We start from the raw sequence: 15,917 nt of genomic DNA, 5'->3' as shown, positions 1-15,917 counted from the left end.
ATATGTACAACGACACAATGATCAAACACCTTATAAATACTATTGTCATGTCCATAAGTTCCCTGGCAGAATACTTGTGAGGACGCGGGTATACAAGGAGGAGAGAACCATTTTAAATCGGGTATTCATGCTGGCTAACAAGCTGGGTGTCGGGATGTTGTTAGCACTTGAGCTTGTAGCGTTAGTTAGCTCATAGCTATCGTTAGCTTCTAAACGGTGTATACACAATATGTACAACGACACAATGATCAAACACCTTATAAATACTATTATCATGTCCATAAGTTCCCTGGCAGAATACTTGTGAGGACGCGGGTATACAAGGAGGAAAGAACCATTTTAAATCGGGTATTCATGCTGGCTAACAAGCTGGGTGTCGGGATGTTGTTAGCACTTGAGCTTGTAGCGTTAGTTAGCTCATAGCTATCGTTAGCTTCTAAACGGTGTATACACAATATGTACAACGACACAATGATCAAACACCTTATAAATACTATTGTCATGTCCATAAGTTCCCTGGCAGAATACTTGTGAGGACAAGGGTATACAAGGAGGAGAGAAGCACAACAATAGCTACAAAGCTAAGCTACGTTAGCTTCTAACGGTGTATACACAATATGTACAACGACACAATGATTTACATTATTACATATGGTAACGTGGTTGTGGCTTTTACAAATAGTGGTTAGCTTTAGAGATGGATGGCTATGATCACGGAGCAATAGTGCTGTTAGGTGCAAACAGATACAGCTTCATTCATCACTCGGCTAGTAGTAGCAAGGCTCTCTGCCTGCCACTAGCTGTGTGTGACTCTCAGGCGTAAGCGGGGTAAGGGGGGCGTGCTAGCGTAGGGTCACGTGGGCGTAGTGGCCAATCAGGCCAACACGGAAACCGAAATCCGACTAAATCCGTTGCGGAAGCGATACACGCGCCCGGCTGTCAGCACGCGGTTTACATCATCTCATCATCACCCACCCACGTGCTATGTGTAAATAATAGGTCCTTCCAGGAGAGGGGTGGCATTTCTCTCTCTTTCTTTACCTAATATTTAGATTCTATCGTGACATCTTTCATTTGGAAGGGCAGGGCAGTCTATCTATATGTGCAACAGTAAAAAAAGAAAAAAAGAAAGGGGGGCATAAAAAGGGCACTTTCGAATGAAAAATAAAAAAGGCACCCCTTCATGTCTATGTGTGCATGTGCCTGCTCAGCGGCAATAAATCTTGGTGACCTAATGAAGGCAATTAAAGACGGGACTGATGTCTCAAACAGAATTGCCTACCAAGTGGATAAAATTCAATCTGCCTTGACAGCCATGGATGGTAAGCTGACAGGTTTGACAACAAGAGTCGATACAATGGAACAGCGGATCAGTGATGTCGAGGACCACACCCAACTGTCATATACGGAAGTATATAAGATATGCAGGGGTAGTTCTAAGGCATGCGCATTTATCTGGAGTTATATATTGTTACACGGAACGTGAAGGAGTCTGTCTGTTACTGAACATACTGAAGTTGTCAATAAACGAGCTTGCACCAAGTCATAGTCTCCAGACGATCATTCTACATGGTGTCAGATGTAAAGTAGACAAAAATGGCAAAATTTCAACCGCCGGCGAGTTTTCCTTTCGACAAACCAGGAGAATGGCCCGAATGGAAGCAGCGTTTTGTGAGATTCAGAACGGCTACCAAGTTGGATAAGGAAGAGGGTACCGTGCAGGTTAGCAGTCTGATATATGCTATGGGAAGCGAGTCGGAGAATATATTCCGTTCGTTTGAATTTGAAGTAGTAGCACATCAAAATGACTTTAGAAGAGTGCTAGTGAAGTTCGATGACTACTTTGTACCGCAACGGAACGTCATATACGAACAGGCATGTTTCCATCAACGGGTACAGAGAGCAGGAGAAAAAGCAGAGACTTTTATTAGGGCTTTGTATGAACTGGCTGTGCATTGTGATTTCGGCGCGAGCAAGGATGAGAACATCCGTGACAGAATCGTCATTGAAGACCTCGACAAAGAAGTCTCCCGTAAGTTGCAGATGACGAGAGATCTGACACTCGTGCTGACCATAGAGACTGTCAGGCAGTCTGAAGAGGTTGCGGCGCAGATCAGCATGCAAGGAGAGACAGCCGGAGGCGGGGCGATACACGAGGTGACTCACAACAAGCGCTACAAAGGAAATGGCCGCCAGGGTAAGCCACAAGCGGGCGACAGAGGACAATGTAGACAATGTGGGAGAGCGTGGTACAGTAGAGATGAGAACTGTCCAGCTAAAAAGTCCACATGTAATACCTGCGACAAAGTAGGGCACTGGAGCAAAGTGTGTAGAAATAGGAAAGCAGTACGTGAGGTCAGAGAACAAAAAGAAGTGCAGCAACAACAGCAGGACTCTGGGTCAGAAGATGGGTACTACATGGGGGAAGTGAGTAAAGCAGGTGGGTCGCCAAAGAGGTGGGCCGTCAAGGTGTTGATGGGCTCCACACCGGTCGAGTTTAAAATCGACACTGGGGCGGATGTGAGCATCATTCGCGAGGAGACCTACCACTCACTCATGCCAAACAGACCGCTGGAGCTTGCGGAAATACCACTGGACAGCCCAGGTGGCGAGCTGCATTGCATAGGACAGATCCAGAGCACTGTGACCTACAAGGGTAAGACACACCCACTCACAGCTTATGTCATCCGGGGGCCTACAGTAAACAACCTACTCAGCAGGCCAATGTCAGTGAAAATGAATTTAGTGAGAAGAGTGGAGGAAACGGTGAGCAGCAGCGGGAAAAATTAACATTTGCAGGCATACGGGGAGCATGGGACATTACAAACTGAACCAGTAAGAATACTGCTGAAAGATGGCGCCCAGCCAGAGGGGGAGGAAACTGTACATTGGCAGGTAACCTCTGCTCTGAGTTTTAAGAGCGAACTTTAAGAAACAACAGATTAATAGTCAGTGTTGCGCCCTCCCCAGTTTGCAGGATGTGCTGCCCATTTGTTATCATTCTGCTATCATTCAGTTGTAGGTGTGTGTGTATGTGCATATATGTTTATGTATCTCTATCTTAACATTAACATTACTATTTATCCTGTTCTAGGACTCTTTGTTTAAACTTAATTAAACCACTACGGTTTAACAATAATGATAATAATTATTATTATTGATATTATTATAATTTTTTTCTCTACCTTTAAAGGCATTTAATTATAAATGTTTTGTTACTGTTGTGGGAGCGTGGCGTGTAGCCACTGAGAAGGAAGTCTGCTTTTTACCTGGCTGTTTGCGTTTTAGTTTGCAGACGACCAGGTGGGATGCAGCTTAATCTCCGGATAGGAGAAGTTATAGTAGTGGGGGGGAGGCGGGAGGGAATGGGGGATTGTGTTGTTTTTTGTTTTTCTTTTCAGTCGACTCTCTCTGTTTTATTTTTGTTTTCACGCTCACGCTCGGTACTCAATGGAACCTTAACAAGTGAATATGTATCTATTATAGTTTTATACTCCAAACAAATTACATTCAATCAGACTGCATCCTTTTTAGACTATGGCTAATTTGAATATCCTGATCTGGAATACAGGGGGTCTCAATATACCACATAAACGCACAAGTGTACTAACGTGGCTAAAAAGGAAGCAAGTGGATCTGGCTTTACTAAGTGAAACTCATCTTTTATTGGCGGATAACGCAAAATTGGCAAATACATTTTATCATAACATAAGTTCTTCTTCTTTTAGCACCAAGGCCCGAGGGGTAGCCATAATAGCGAAGACAATTTTGAATATTAAACTGTTAGATGTGTGGTCTGATGCAAATGGTCGAATCACTATTGCTAAAATAGAATGCTCTAACCGGAAAATTGCGCTGATTTCGGCATACGCCCCTAATTTGTATGACGCTAACTTTTATGCTGTACTAACTTCAGCTATGTTGAAACTACCTGATTACTCTTTAATAGTAGGAGCTGATTTTAATGCAGTTTGGGATCCATTGATCGATAGATCCAATCACGCGGAAAACTCTGATCAGAAGCAAGCTACCACAGCCCTACAGGCCTGGTCTAAGGACACAGGGTAATTGATATATGGCGTTCGCTCAACTTATCTGCGAGGGATTACTCCTTCTTCTCGTCGAGACATAAGACCTCTTCCATAATTGATTATGTTTTTTCTTCCCCACATCTCTTTGATAGCTTTGATGTTGACTTATTGCCCATAGCACTTTCAGACCACAAAGGTATCCTCCTCAAAGGTTCACTCAGTAAAATAACATCCCGTGCCCCTAGATGGCGTTTTAACTCAACACTTCTGAAAAACGGAGAGTTTAACTTGCAATTTAAAGAGAAGCTCACTGAATTCCTACAGTTTAATGTTGGCTCTGTACAGGACCCCAGAATTCGATGGAATTCGGTTAAGGGATTTATCAGAAGTAACACTACTCTCTTTGCATCTAATCTCCGCAAGGGACGTCTCTCCAAGCTAGAGGAACTGGAAAAGCTTCAAGCCATGTTGATCTCTTCCTTGCAGCACAACTACTCTAGTCGACTGGAGCTTCAAATTAAGGTAGTGAAAAAAGAGATTAACTCCATTTTAAGACAACAATCTGAATTTCAGATGCACAGAACAAGACAGCACTACTACTTTCACGCCTCCAGGCCTAGTCACCTACTAGCTATGAAGATACGTGCCAGTGAGCAATTTGCGGATATCCCTTCCATTAAGAACCAACAGGGGGAGGTAACCACCAACCCAAAAAAGATTAATGATACATTTCGCTGTTTTTATTCCAACCTGTACAAGTCAGAGGTGGTCTTTGATCATACCAAGCTGGAGGATTTTCTTGATCAAATCAACCTACCACAGATCTCAGAAGATAGTGCTAGGTTGTTAGCTGCACCTGGTTGAACTTAGAGAGGCGATTGCGGATATGCAACGGGGCAAGGCTCCCGGATGGGACGGCATTCCACCGGAACTCTATCTTGCATTCTGGGATGTACTCTGCCCCTTATTACTCTCAATGATCTTACACTCAATCAAAGAGGGCAATTTTTCTAGAGATGTCAATATGGCGCTTATATCTGTTTTACTCAAGAAGGATAAGGACCCCACCGAATGTGGCAGCTACAGGCCCCTAAGTCTCCTCGGAGCCGATCTTAAGCTATATGCCAAGGTTCTAGCCAGACTTCAAAAGCACATGACATCTCTAGTTCACCCTGATCAGACCGGCTTCATAAGAGGCCGCCTGGTTACTGACAACATCAGGCGGTTACTGCACGTGATTAATGCCAGCAAGGATATTTCAGCCCCTACAGCGGTCATGTCCTTGGACGCAATGAAGGCATTGGAGTGGTCTTACTTATGGGCAGTTCTCAGAAGGATGGGGTTGGGTGAGGGTTTCATTCATATGATCAAAGTTCTATACACTGAGCCTTTGGCCATGATCTTAACGGGAAAGTTCTGTTCGCCACTCTTCTCTGTCTCGCGCTCTTCTAGACAGGGTTGTCCTCTTAGTCCCGGACTCTTCGCTTTATCCCTCGAACCCCTAGCTCAATACATAAGACAATCCCAAATTATGTCTCCTATTTCAATTCAGGGCACACATCACCATATTAGCTTATACGCAGATGATGTACTCCTGTTTATGCAAAATCCCTCCGTCTCTCTACCTCATCTGCTCGGTGTGATAGATGAATTCGGCAGCCTGTCCGGCTTTAAGATCAACTGGCCAAAATCTGCTTTTCTTCCACTTAATGAGCCTGCGAAGGCTACCATCCTACCGGCAAACATACTTATGGTGGAGCACTTTAAATGTCTCTGGATTGAAATATTCCTCACTATTAGCCAGACGGTAAGGTATAATTACTCCAGCTTGGGTGACAGGATTACGAATGACTTTAACAGATGGTCCAAATAAAAAAATTCATTACAGGCCCATGCGTCAATAATTAAAATGAATATTTTACCCAGAATTAACTTTATCAGCTCCATGCTCCCGTTACCTCCTCCTGTTGGTTTGATTGATTTATTGATTGAAAAGTTTATTAACAGATTGCAGAATGGGTACAGTACAGTACAGCTCAATACATACAATTGTTAAGGGGATGCAGACCAGAGAAAGACTTTCGACTTGTTTACATCAGGGTCCCCCATTTTCAATTCATCATAACATATATGACATACATGACATACAGATAGACAGTACTGCTACATCTATACATTTATGACATATCAGATTTGCAAATACAGTACTGTTTGTGATACAAAAGTGTCCAGAAAAGGAGTGTATATACATTTGGCATAGAAACTGTACATTGGAGGAGGTTGGTTGGGTGGGGTGGGGTTGGGTGGGTTGGGTGAGGGCTGTACATTGGAGGTGGGGGGGGGGGGGGGGGGGGGTTGGGAAGGGGACACACACACATTTTACACTGTACATTTGAATATTGACAAAGCCTTACTTGGTCATTTACTGTACAACTAGGTTAGGACATTTGTAGGGGACAGTTTCGAATTGCAGTCTCACGTAGGTGTTTTTTGAGAGTGTTTTTGAAGGTGGGTAGTGATTCACATTCCTTTACAGCTTTAGGCAGGGCGTTCCACATTGATGTGGCATAATTGCGAAACGTGTTTAGTCCCTTGTTTGATCCGAATCTGGGTTTTACATGATTTGTGGAGCTCCCTCTGGTGTTGTGATCGTGGTATTCACTGACCTTTGGGAAGTATTTTGACATGTACATGGGTACCTTGGTCGCGTAGTGTATCTTGTAGACCAGGCCCATTGCAAGTTGCTGTACTCTGTCGTCTACTCTAAGCCATCCTAGGTTGTCAAAGTGGGCAGGGGTGAGGTGGGTTCTAGGAGTCAGGTCAAGTAGTAGTCTGACTAGCTTGTTTTGAGATGTTTGTAATTAGTTTTTTAGTGCCTTTGAGGTGCTTTGGTACCATGAGGTGCAAGCATAGTCGTAGTACCCTTGAATGAGTGCTCCTGCTAGAGTCTGGTTCCTGGCAGAAATTGCACTCTGCCTCGTATAAATTAGTTTGGAACAATAAACGCCCGCGCTTGAAGAGATCAACTGCCCAAAGGAGTAAAGTCGATGGGGGCTTAGCATTTCCAGACTTTAAATATTATTTTCAAGCTTTCTCTCTGAGACCTTTGATCACTTGGTTTGACGCTCAAGCAGCTGTATCTTGGCAACCATTGGAGGAGAAGTTGGTGTCCCCATATAGACTTCAGGATATTGTGTATACCAACATATCAATTAAACAATGTAAATTACGATTTGGCCCTCTAATCACACATGTGATCCAAACTTGGCGTGACACTCAGAAAGTGGGTACAAACCGCCATCAATGGCACACGCATTCCCCTCTATTTAATAACAATCTTCTCCTTATTGGACAACAACCTATTAGGTACCCTAGATGGGAAAAGAAAGGCATCCACACATTGGGGGATATCTTCGATAACTCTGGTCTCCGCTCTTTCCAGGATATATCCAACGGATATGATCTCCCCGGAACCTCCTTTTTATTTTATTTACAAATAAGAGCAGCTCTGAAGGCTCATGGCGTGCCATGGGATGCTCCACTAGTGCATCACCGCTTTCACAAATTATTTTATGACAAAAAGACATCGAGAGGCTTCGTTTCTGACTTTTATCGCCATTTACTCATGACCTCGTATAAAGAGCTCCCCCTGGATACGATTTGGAGAAAGGATGTTCCGGAGTTGGATGTAGATTTTGATTGGGATGCAGTCTGGGAAAATGTTCGGTTATCCTCACACAACCCAGATCACCAACAGATTCATCTAAATTTTATTCACAGGACTTATTTAACCCCTAGACCAGTGGTTCTCAAACTGTGGTACGCGTACCACTAGTGGTACTTGGTGGTACTGCTGGTGGTACTTGAAAACATTTACAAAAAAGCAAAAAAATTAAAAATTAAATTTTTGCAGTCAGGCCACTGAACTTAGAAGCAGGCCAGGCCAGTGTTTCTGGTTGCGGTGGCGCGATAGTTAGATAACCTAAGTGGGGAACAACCAGGAGATCACTGTGACAGAGAGTAGTGCAGTCTAAACAGTCATAAATCTTTAATTCAACTTCAGCCCTGATCATAACCATTTATCTTTTTAGATTTTTTTGTAATGTCAGATAAAAAATGAAATACTCCCACTTTTCTGAAAAGAGTTGGTGTTAAATCTGACATTACAAAAAATCCATCAAAATCTGTGTTGCTGCTAATCATTGACACATGCCTAGCCTGTAATAATCCCCCCCAGAAAAATGTACTTTGCATTTGATATATTGAAAATATTTTAACTTTTTGTGTTTTTTTTAACAATAATTTGTGATGCCATGTGTGTGTGTGTGTGTGTGTGTGTGTGTGTGTGTGTGTGTGTGTGTGTGTGTGTGTGTGTGTGTGTGTGTGTGTGTGTGTGTGTGTGTGTGTGTGTGTGTGTGTGTGTGTGTGTGTGTGTGTGTGGATTGGGGGGGTGTGTGTGTGAGAGAGAGAATGACGGACAATTGCTTGCTGTGTGTGAGAGAGAGAGAGAGAGAGAGAGAGAGAGATAGAGAGAGAATTAAGTACATTTGCTGAAATACAGTTCTTAATTTTCTCACTTGCTATGTGAGAATGTTAGTTATTATGTTCTCAATGCCCCTTGCATTGTATGAGTTGTGTGGAAGCATTTGCTAGTTCTAGTGCTATCCCTTTGTACATTGTGGCTGTGTCTGACAAAAGTTAACAATAAATAATGGTATTAGGAATACATTTGCCTCCTGCGTGAACTGTGCATAGCTGAATAGACTATATTTTAACGCCGGTCATATGGTGGTACTTGGAGAGCCAGCTACGTTCTCAGGTGGTAAAAAGTTTGAGAACCACTGCCCTAGACGATTGAATTCAATGGGTCACAGACCTGACTCTCTATGTACCTTGTGTCCAAATGGCGCCACAGGTACATTTATGCATATGTACTGGGAATGCCCTCCTGTTGTGATTTTTTGGGAAAATGTTACATATCAGCTCTCAGACATTTTCTCTCTAACCATACCTGTATCTCCTTCTGTATTATTATTGAATGATCTCTCTAAATTACCGACCTCTACCTCACGTTGGTTTCACTCAGACAGACTCTGTCCAAAGGTATGGTTTCTCACCTACCTTGACGTGATCTATTTGGAGATATCCACGGCACGTGTTATAGGGGTTAGGGAATCTGATATCGCAATTTGGTTGGCTACAGTGGCAAAGTTGAGGGAACGCATATAAGTTTGGAAATGTTTGTTTTGATTCTTGTTTTTTTGCTGAGTGATGTATTGGTGGGCGGGGGGAGGGGGGGGGAGAGAGAACGAGCGAGTGTCCATGTAGGATGATCACTGTACAGTTGTATCAGTTGTTGTCTTGTCATGTGGTGTTGAGTTATTGTCTTGGGAAGTATTTTTATGTATTGTTGTTGTTGTATTGTGATATGTTTTGTTTCATGTTGGAAAAAAGAAAAGAAAAAAAGAAAAGAAAAATATTTGATAAAAAAAAATAAAGGAACAAGAGTTGCCAAAAGGGATAATAATGTTGATCCAGTCTTGGATGTTTGATTCTAGGTGTTCTCCACGGGGCTGATGGTACCGGAGAGCATAGCAGTGGACTGGGTGGCTCGCAACCTCTACTGGACAGACTCGGTCATGGAGAACATTGAGGTATCCACTCTGGACGGTCACTTCCGGAAGGTTCTCCTCACCAAAAACGTCACCAGCCCACGAGGACTGGCCCTGGACCCACGCAACCAGTATGACTAATTCTTAATACTTTACCACAAATTCATTCTTGGGAAGAGAAAGAACACTTATATCAATGTACAACACACTGTATACACATTTATCAATATCTGTACAGACAGACAGACAGACATACAGTATACATACAGTATACATACATACATACATACATACATACATACATACATACATACATACATACATACATACATACATACATACATACATACATACATACATACATACATACATACATACATACATACATACATACATACATACATACATACATACATACATACATACATACATACATACATACATATATATAGTGTGTTTCTATATCAACACTGTACACTGTATATACATTTATCTATATGTGTATATATCCATACCTACTCATATTAGTTAAACCACTGGCTAGCATGGTTTATTATTACCATAGTGTATTCATACTTAAATACATACATTAGCTTAGCATATTTACTCTGTAGCTTTGTCAGATAAACTCCACATATTCACATGTTACACTGTATACTGCAATGCACTTTACTGCTACTTTGCAGTCTGGTTAAATGCCAACTTAATTTAGTTGTACTCTCTACGTATGTGTACTTGTGCAATGACAATAAATGTAATCTAATCAAATCTAATATCAACTGTTGCTAGGTACTTTTGCAATCAGTATGTGTGAATCAGTGGAATAATGTATGAATAGAGTGACCCTTCCTCATGAATGCTGAATGGAAGGGTTCAGATACATGCAAATAATAGGTGAAAGGTGGCCCAACGAATTACACACAAGAATGTGGGCATCACACCACAAAACAACATATCTGATGTCAGTCATATGATTCTATTACTTAAAAACCCTTCAGGGAGGATTTAACTAGTTTTATCAAGGTTTATTAAGTCTATTGAGTTTCTTTGTTGCTATTAATGTTTGTTGAGGTTTCTTTTCTTTATTGAAGAGTTTCATTTATTTTTTTATTTGATGCTTGCACAGTCTAGGGGAGGCTCACAGAACAAATATATCACTGCCATTATACGTGTATGAGAAAGACACTTTAACACCTAACTGCTAAGACATTTAACCCCTATTGTAGATGTGTGTGACAAAAATACTTTGACTATTGAACTGTAATTTCTCTCCAGTACCAATCTAATGTTCTGGGCCGACTGGGGTCAGAACCCAAGGATCGAGCGGGCCGACATGGACGGAGCTATGAGACGGGTCATTGTCAGCACCAAGGTGTACTGGCCCAATGGCCTGGCCTTGGACTACAGCACGCGTAGGGTCTACTTCGCAGATGCCTACCTCAAGTACATCGACTACTGCGACTACAATGGCAACAATCGCCAGCAGGTCATGGCCAGCGACATGGTAGGTCAGGGTCAAAATACCACTTTCTCCCCTCGATTGACACCTGTCCTGGAAAACTAGGAAATTCAAAGTCTAGATTTACAGTCATGGAAAACCCAGGAAATGATATGAAGGCAAATTATAATGGGGAACTTTGATGTTGGCCCCAGGTAATATCCATATTAAACTATGCCAGCTATTATACATTCCAAATTATCCGTAGTTCCGTGGAAAATTATTTCCTAGGCAAACCCTGTTGCTCATTTATATGTTTCTGAGCCAAACAGTAAATACAGTTTATGTTATTCAAGTCAAGTCAAGTCAAGAGTTTTAATTGTCACGGCATACAAGTATACAATGAAATGCGGGTGGTCTTGCCCGCGACGATGTGCAATACAGTGGTAAAACATATAATAGAATCCAATAAAAAAAAAAAAACTTTGTGCAATAAACAGGTAACAGGTAACATGGTGTGACATCTCGGTATCTGTACATAGTATTTACAGAGCATATAGGACATGCTAGGTAGCTTTAGTAGTGCAATACACTGTTCCTGTTGTTATACTAATTTAAAGTGGCCTTTCCTCTTGGCCATACAGTAAGTGTGCGTGTGTGCGGCGTGAGTGTGTGCCCGCTCGTGTTAAAGTGGCTGCTAGTGTGTGAGCGTGCACAGCGTGCGTGTCGTGTGTGTGCTCGTGTGTGCTTGTGTGTGGATAGTTCAGTGTTCTGTGGCACTCAATGTTCATTGTTCAAGGCTCTGATGGCCTGGGGGAAGAAGCTGAGCCTAAGCCTCTCCGTCCTAGTAGCTGGGGTTCGCAGGCGTCTGCCTGACCTCAGCAGCTGGAACAGGCTGTTATTGGGGTGGTGGGGGTCTTTCATTATTCTGCAGGCTCTGGATTTGCACCTCTTGTTGTATAGAACCTGCAGGGGAGGTAGCGCAATACCCGTGGTACGCTCGGCTGAGCGCACCACTCTCTGTAGGGCCTTCTTGTCCTGTGCCGTGCTGTTTCCATACCAGGCAGTGATGTTTCTTGGATGTCTTGGATGATCCTATATGTGGCAGAAATTAAAAGCAACTTGGTTTTCTTCCTTTTTCCCACATTGAATGTTATTAAATCTATGTAACGGTAAAATGGATGATATCTCAATCATCTTTGTCCAGTGATTGAGACTGTTGCTCAGTAAAAGATCAGTACTTAGTGTCAGCTGATGTTTAAAGTAATGAATCAGATCAGTACTTAATATCAACTGATGTTTAAAGTAATGAATCAGATCAGTACTTAATATCAACTGATGTTTAAAGTAATGAATCAGACCAATACCTGGTATCGGCTGATGTTTAAAGTTTAGCACTCAGTGTTATCATCAACCCTCAAGGGAAGACAGGGTGGCTTCATTACTTAAGGCAACCATCTTGCGCCTAGCACGCCCCTGCTGCGACGCGGCAGCGCCAGAGCGGAGCGGCAGGCGGCAGCGGCAGAGCGGCAGCGGCGCAGAGGTTGCTGCACGCAATCCCCCCTGTTTTAACATTGACGTTTAGCTCAACTTGTTCGCCAGCTTGCTGTGGAGCCTGCGGTCCAGTTGGTGACAAGTTCGAATCACTTCAATTTTTTTTCTTTTTCTTTTTAAGTTTAATTAATTTATCACCTCTCTATATAAACGTCTTTCTTTCGCCGGTTAAGTTTAGGCATTCTTTCGGAGTTGGTTAAGGTTAGGGTTAAGTTTAGGCATTCTTTCGGAGTTGGTTAAGGTTAGAGTTTGTCTTAGAGCATGGCAATATTTCTTTTGCCGGGTAAGTTTAGGCATTCTTTCGGAGTTGGTTAAGGTTAGGGTTAAGTTTAGGCATTCTTTCGGAGTTGGTTAAGGTTAGAGTTTGTCGCAGAGCATGGCAATAGAATGCAGCCTATTTCCGCTCTGCCGCTCTCTCGCTCTGCCGCGGTCACATGGGCGTTGTGGCCAATCAGAGAAACGCTGAACGCAAGTTGGTTGCCTGAAGTGTTGACGTGACAAAAGGTATGCCCTGAAGAAGGCCGATAGAGAGGCCGAAACATGTTGGTGTTTTTTTATATACAAGAAGAGTGCCTGGAACTTCCTTATTTTTATTCAACCGTTAGAAGGGTATTCCAGCTGTGAGCTGGAGGGTGGCTGGTATTACATTTACAATGCCCACCATCTCTGCCTAAGTGCTGTTGAGCAAGGCACCCAAACTGCTCCAGGTGAAATACATAAAATGCTGTATGTGTATATGTGTATGTGTAACTACAAAGGATATGAGAGCGGGCTGTGTATGTATAATTAGGAGGGATATGAGGACTGTGTGTATCTGTAACTAGGAGGGATATGAGGACTATGTGTAACTAGGAGGGATAAGAGGACTATGTGTAACTACAGTATGGGGGATATGAGGACTACTGTGCATGTATGTGTAACTAGAGATAAGAGGACTATGTGTAGTTTCAAGTTCAAGTTTCAAGTTTCTTTATTAGTTGTCATACAGAAATACAGAATACTTTGCATGAAATGCTTCTTTCTGTTTTGCTCCTGAGAGTGTGCGAGATAATAACAAGGTAGTATAAAATAAGTATAATATAAGTATAAAATAGAAAGTCAAGAAAGTCAAGTACGTAAACAAGTGTAAACAACAAAAAAATTCAGTATACCTATATACAGTATGTACAGTATATACAGTGCAGGTACAGTACAGTGTAGAAATGGTGAGGTATAGCTTAGCTTGTGGTGCCACCTTGTGGTGGTGAGCTGCAGTAAGGAATGAGATTGATGTGCAATTTCCTTACCAATAATATAAATATAAAGTGTAAAGTGTGTTAGTGTCTAAAGTGGTAAAGTGGGTGCTACAGTGTGTTGTTTATTAAAAGTTAGTGTGTGCGTGTGGATGTGTGTGCTGTGGGTGTATTGATGGTTTGTTATTGTTCATTGTTCATTGAGCATCCTGATGGCCTGGGGATAGAAGCTCCTTCTGAGTCTCTCTGTGCTTGCCATGAGACTCCGGTATCGCTTGCCTGACCGCAGCAGTTCAAAGAGGCAGTTGTTTGGGTGGCTGGAGTCTTTGATTATTCTCTTAGCCTTACCCATTCACCGCTTGTTGTAAATGTCTTGGAGAGTGGGAAGCCCACCTCCAATTGTGTGTTCGGCTGAACGGGCCACTCTCTGTAGTCTGCTACGGTCTTGTGCAGTGCTATTCCCAAACCAGGAGGTGATATTGCCAGTCAGGATGCTCTCTATTGTGCATGAGTAGAAGTTCTTGAGGATCTTCTGACTCACGTTGAACTTCCTTAAGCGCCTAAGGAAGTAGAGGCGTTGCCTCAATGTGTGTGGTCCATGTCAAGTCCTCAGATATGTGGACTCCGAGGTACTTAAAACTGTTCACTCTCTCAACCGGTAACTAGGAGGGATATGATGACTGTGTAACTAGGAGGAATAAGAGGACTATGTGTAACTAGGAGGGATATGATGACTATGTGTACTGTATGTGTAATTAGGAGGGATATGAGGACTGTGTGTATCTGTAACTACTGTAGGAGGGATATGAGGACTATGTAACTAGGAGGGATATGATGACTATGTGTAACTAGTAGGAGGGATATGATGACTGTGTATTTAGGAGGGATATGATGACTATGTGTAACTAGGAGGGATATGATGACTATGTGTAACTAGGAGGGATAAGAGGACTATGTGTAACTAGGAGGGATATTATGACTATGTGTACTGTATGTGTAATTAGGAGGGATATGCGAAAAAGACAAATTACGATTGCCTTGTACATTAACAATAAAGTAATGTTGTTGTCCTTCATCAAGTGTGTGTATATGATTTTCTTTTGTACCAGGTTCTCCAGCACCCCCATGGCATGACAGTGTTCGAGGACTATATCTACTGGTCAGAACGCTACACCAGCCAGGTGCTGAGGACCAACAAGTTCCACGGTGGCAACGTCACCAAACTGATGACCAACGTCTACCAGCCTATGGGCATCGTCATGGACCACCCCATCAAACAACCTACAGGTCACTTCAAAAACCGAATGCACAGTAAAACAGAGGACCTAAGGAACATACATACTGTATACCCACAATGTCATGGGTTCAAAACTAGCTGCAGTGGCACCATGTGACATGAACATACCAATGTTCATCAGAGATGTGTACATTCTGTGTACATCTTTGTTGATGTTTGAAAGGTATGTGAATGTTGTTGTGAATGATAAACACAGAAGGCTATATGAATTTGTCTCTCAAAGTTATATGAAGGTTGCTTGAAAGTGTGCATTTATTTTGTGTTGTTGCACGTAAATGCCATATTCCTTTTATGTAACAATAACACGGATAAACTCACATTGCAATATTGAGAACTCCAACATAATAATTGAGATATGCCAGTTTTTGCAGCCTTTATAAGTTCACTTTCCATGGTAATATAAAAATATTTTGTTTATTCATAAATTCACTATCGGGACATGAAGATGTATATTAACAGTTCATCTTAAATAGCATCTTAATCAAGATATGATTTTTTATCCAGAATAATGTGTATATATACTGTATGTAAACTTGCTGGTTGTGTCTCCTTGTGTAGCCATCAACCCATGCAGGGAGCACCTGTGCACTCAGCTGTGTCTGCTGTCCGGCCTGAGGCCCAGGTACTACACCTGCCACTGCCAGTCTGGCTGGAAGCTGGATGCTGACAAACGTACCTGTGTCAAAGGTACGTTTCCTTCTTTCACTATACAGTATGTTAGGACTTACGATTGTGGTGTTTTCATCTTTATTT

At 42.3% G+C, this 15,917-nt stretch overlaps 1 protein-coding gene across 1 annotated transcript in view; it reads left to right on the top strand.

Annotated features, from left to right (window-relative positions):
* The window catches only part of lrp2b (low density lipoprotein receptor-related protein 2b), a gene marked incomplete at its 5' end in the record, with an annotated part of 304,974 nt that overhangs the window by 122,576 nt on the left and 166,481 nt on the right, over positions 1-15,917 (top strand). Inside the window, 4 exons of the mRNA XM_084323212.1 lie at positions 9,590-9,774; positions 10,919-11,147; positions 14,977-15,154; positions 15,723-15,851. Coding sequence (XP_084179338.1) covers positions 9,590-9,774; positions 10,919-11,147; positions 14,977-15,154; positions 15,723-15,851 — 721 coding nt within the window. The remainder of the gene's footprint in view (positions 1-9,589; positions 9,775-10,918; positions 11,148-14,976; positions 15,155-15,722; positions 15,852-15,917) is intronic.

This window comes from Notolepis coatsorum, assembly GCF_963971535.1.
Source record: "Notolepis coatsorum genome assembly, chromosome: 10".
NCBI classification, from domain to species: Eukaryota; Metazoa; Chordata; class Actinopteri; order Aulopiformes; family Paralepididae; genus Notolepis; species Notolepis coatsorum.
Note: the sequence above shows the minus strand (reverse complement) of the source record. Positions and strands in the feature narration are given on the sequence as shown.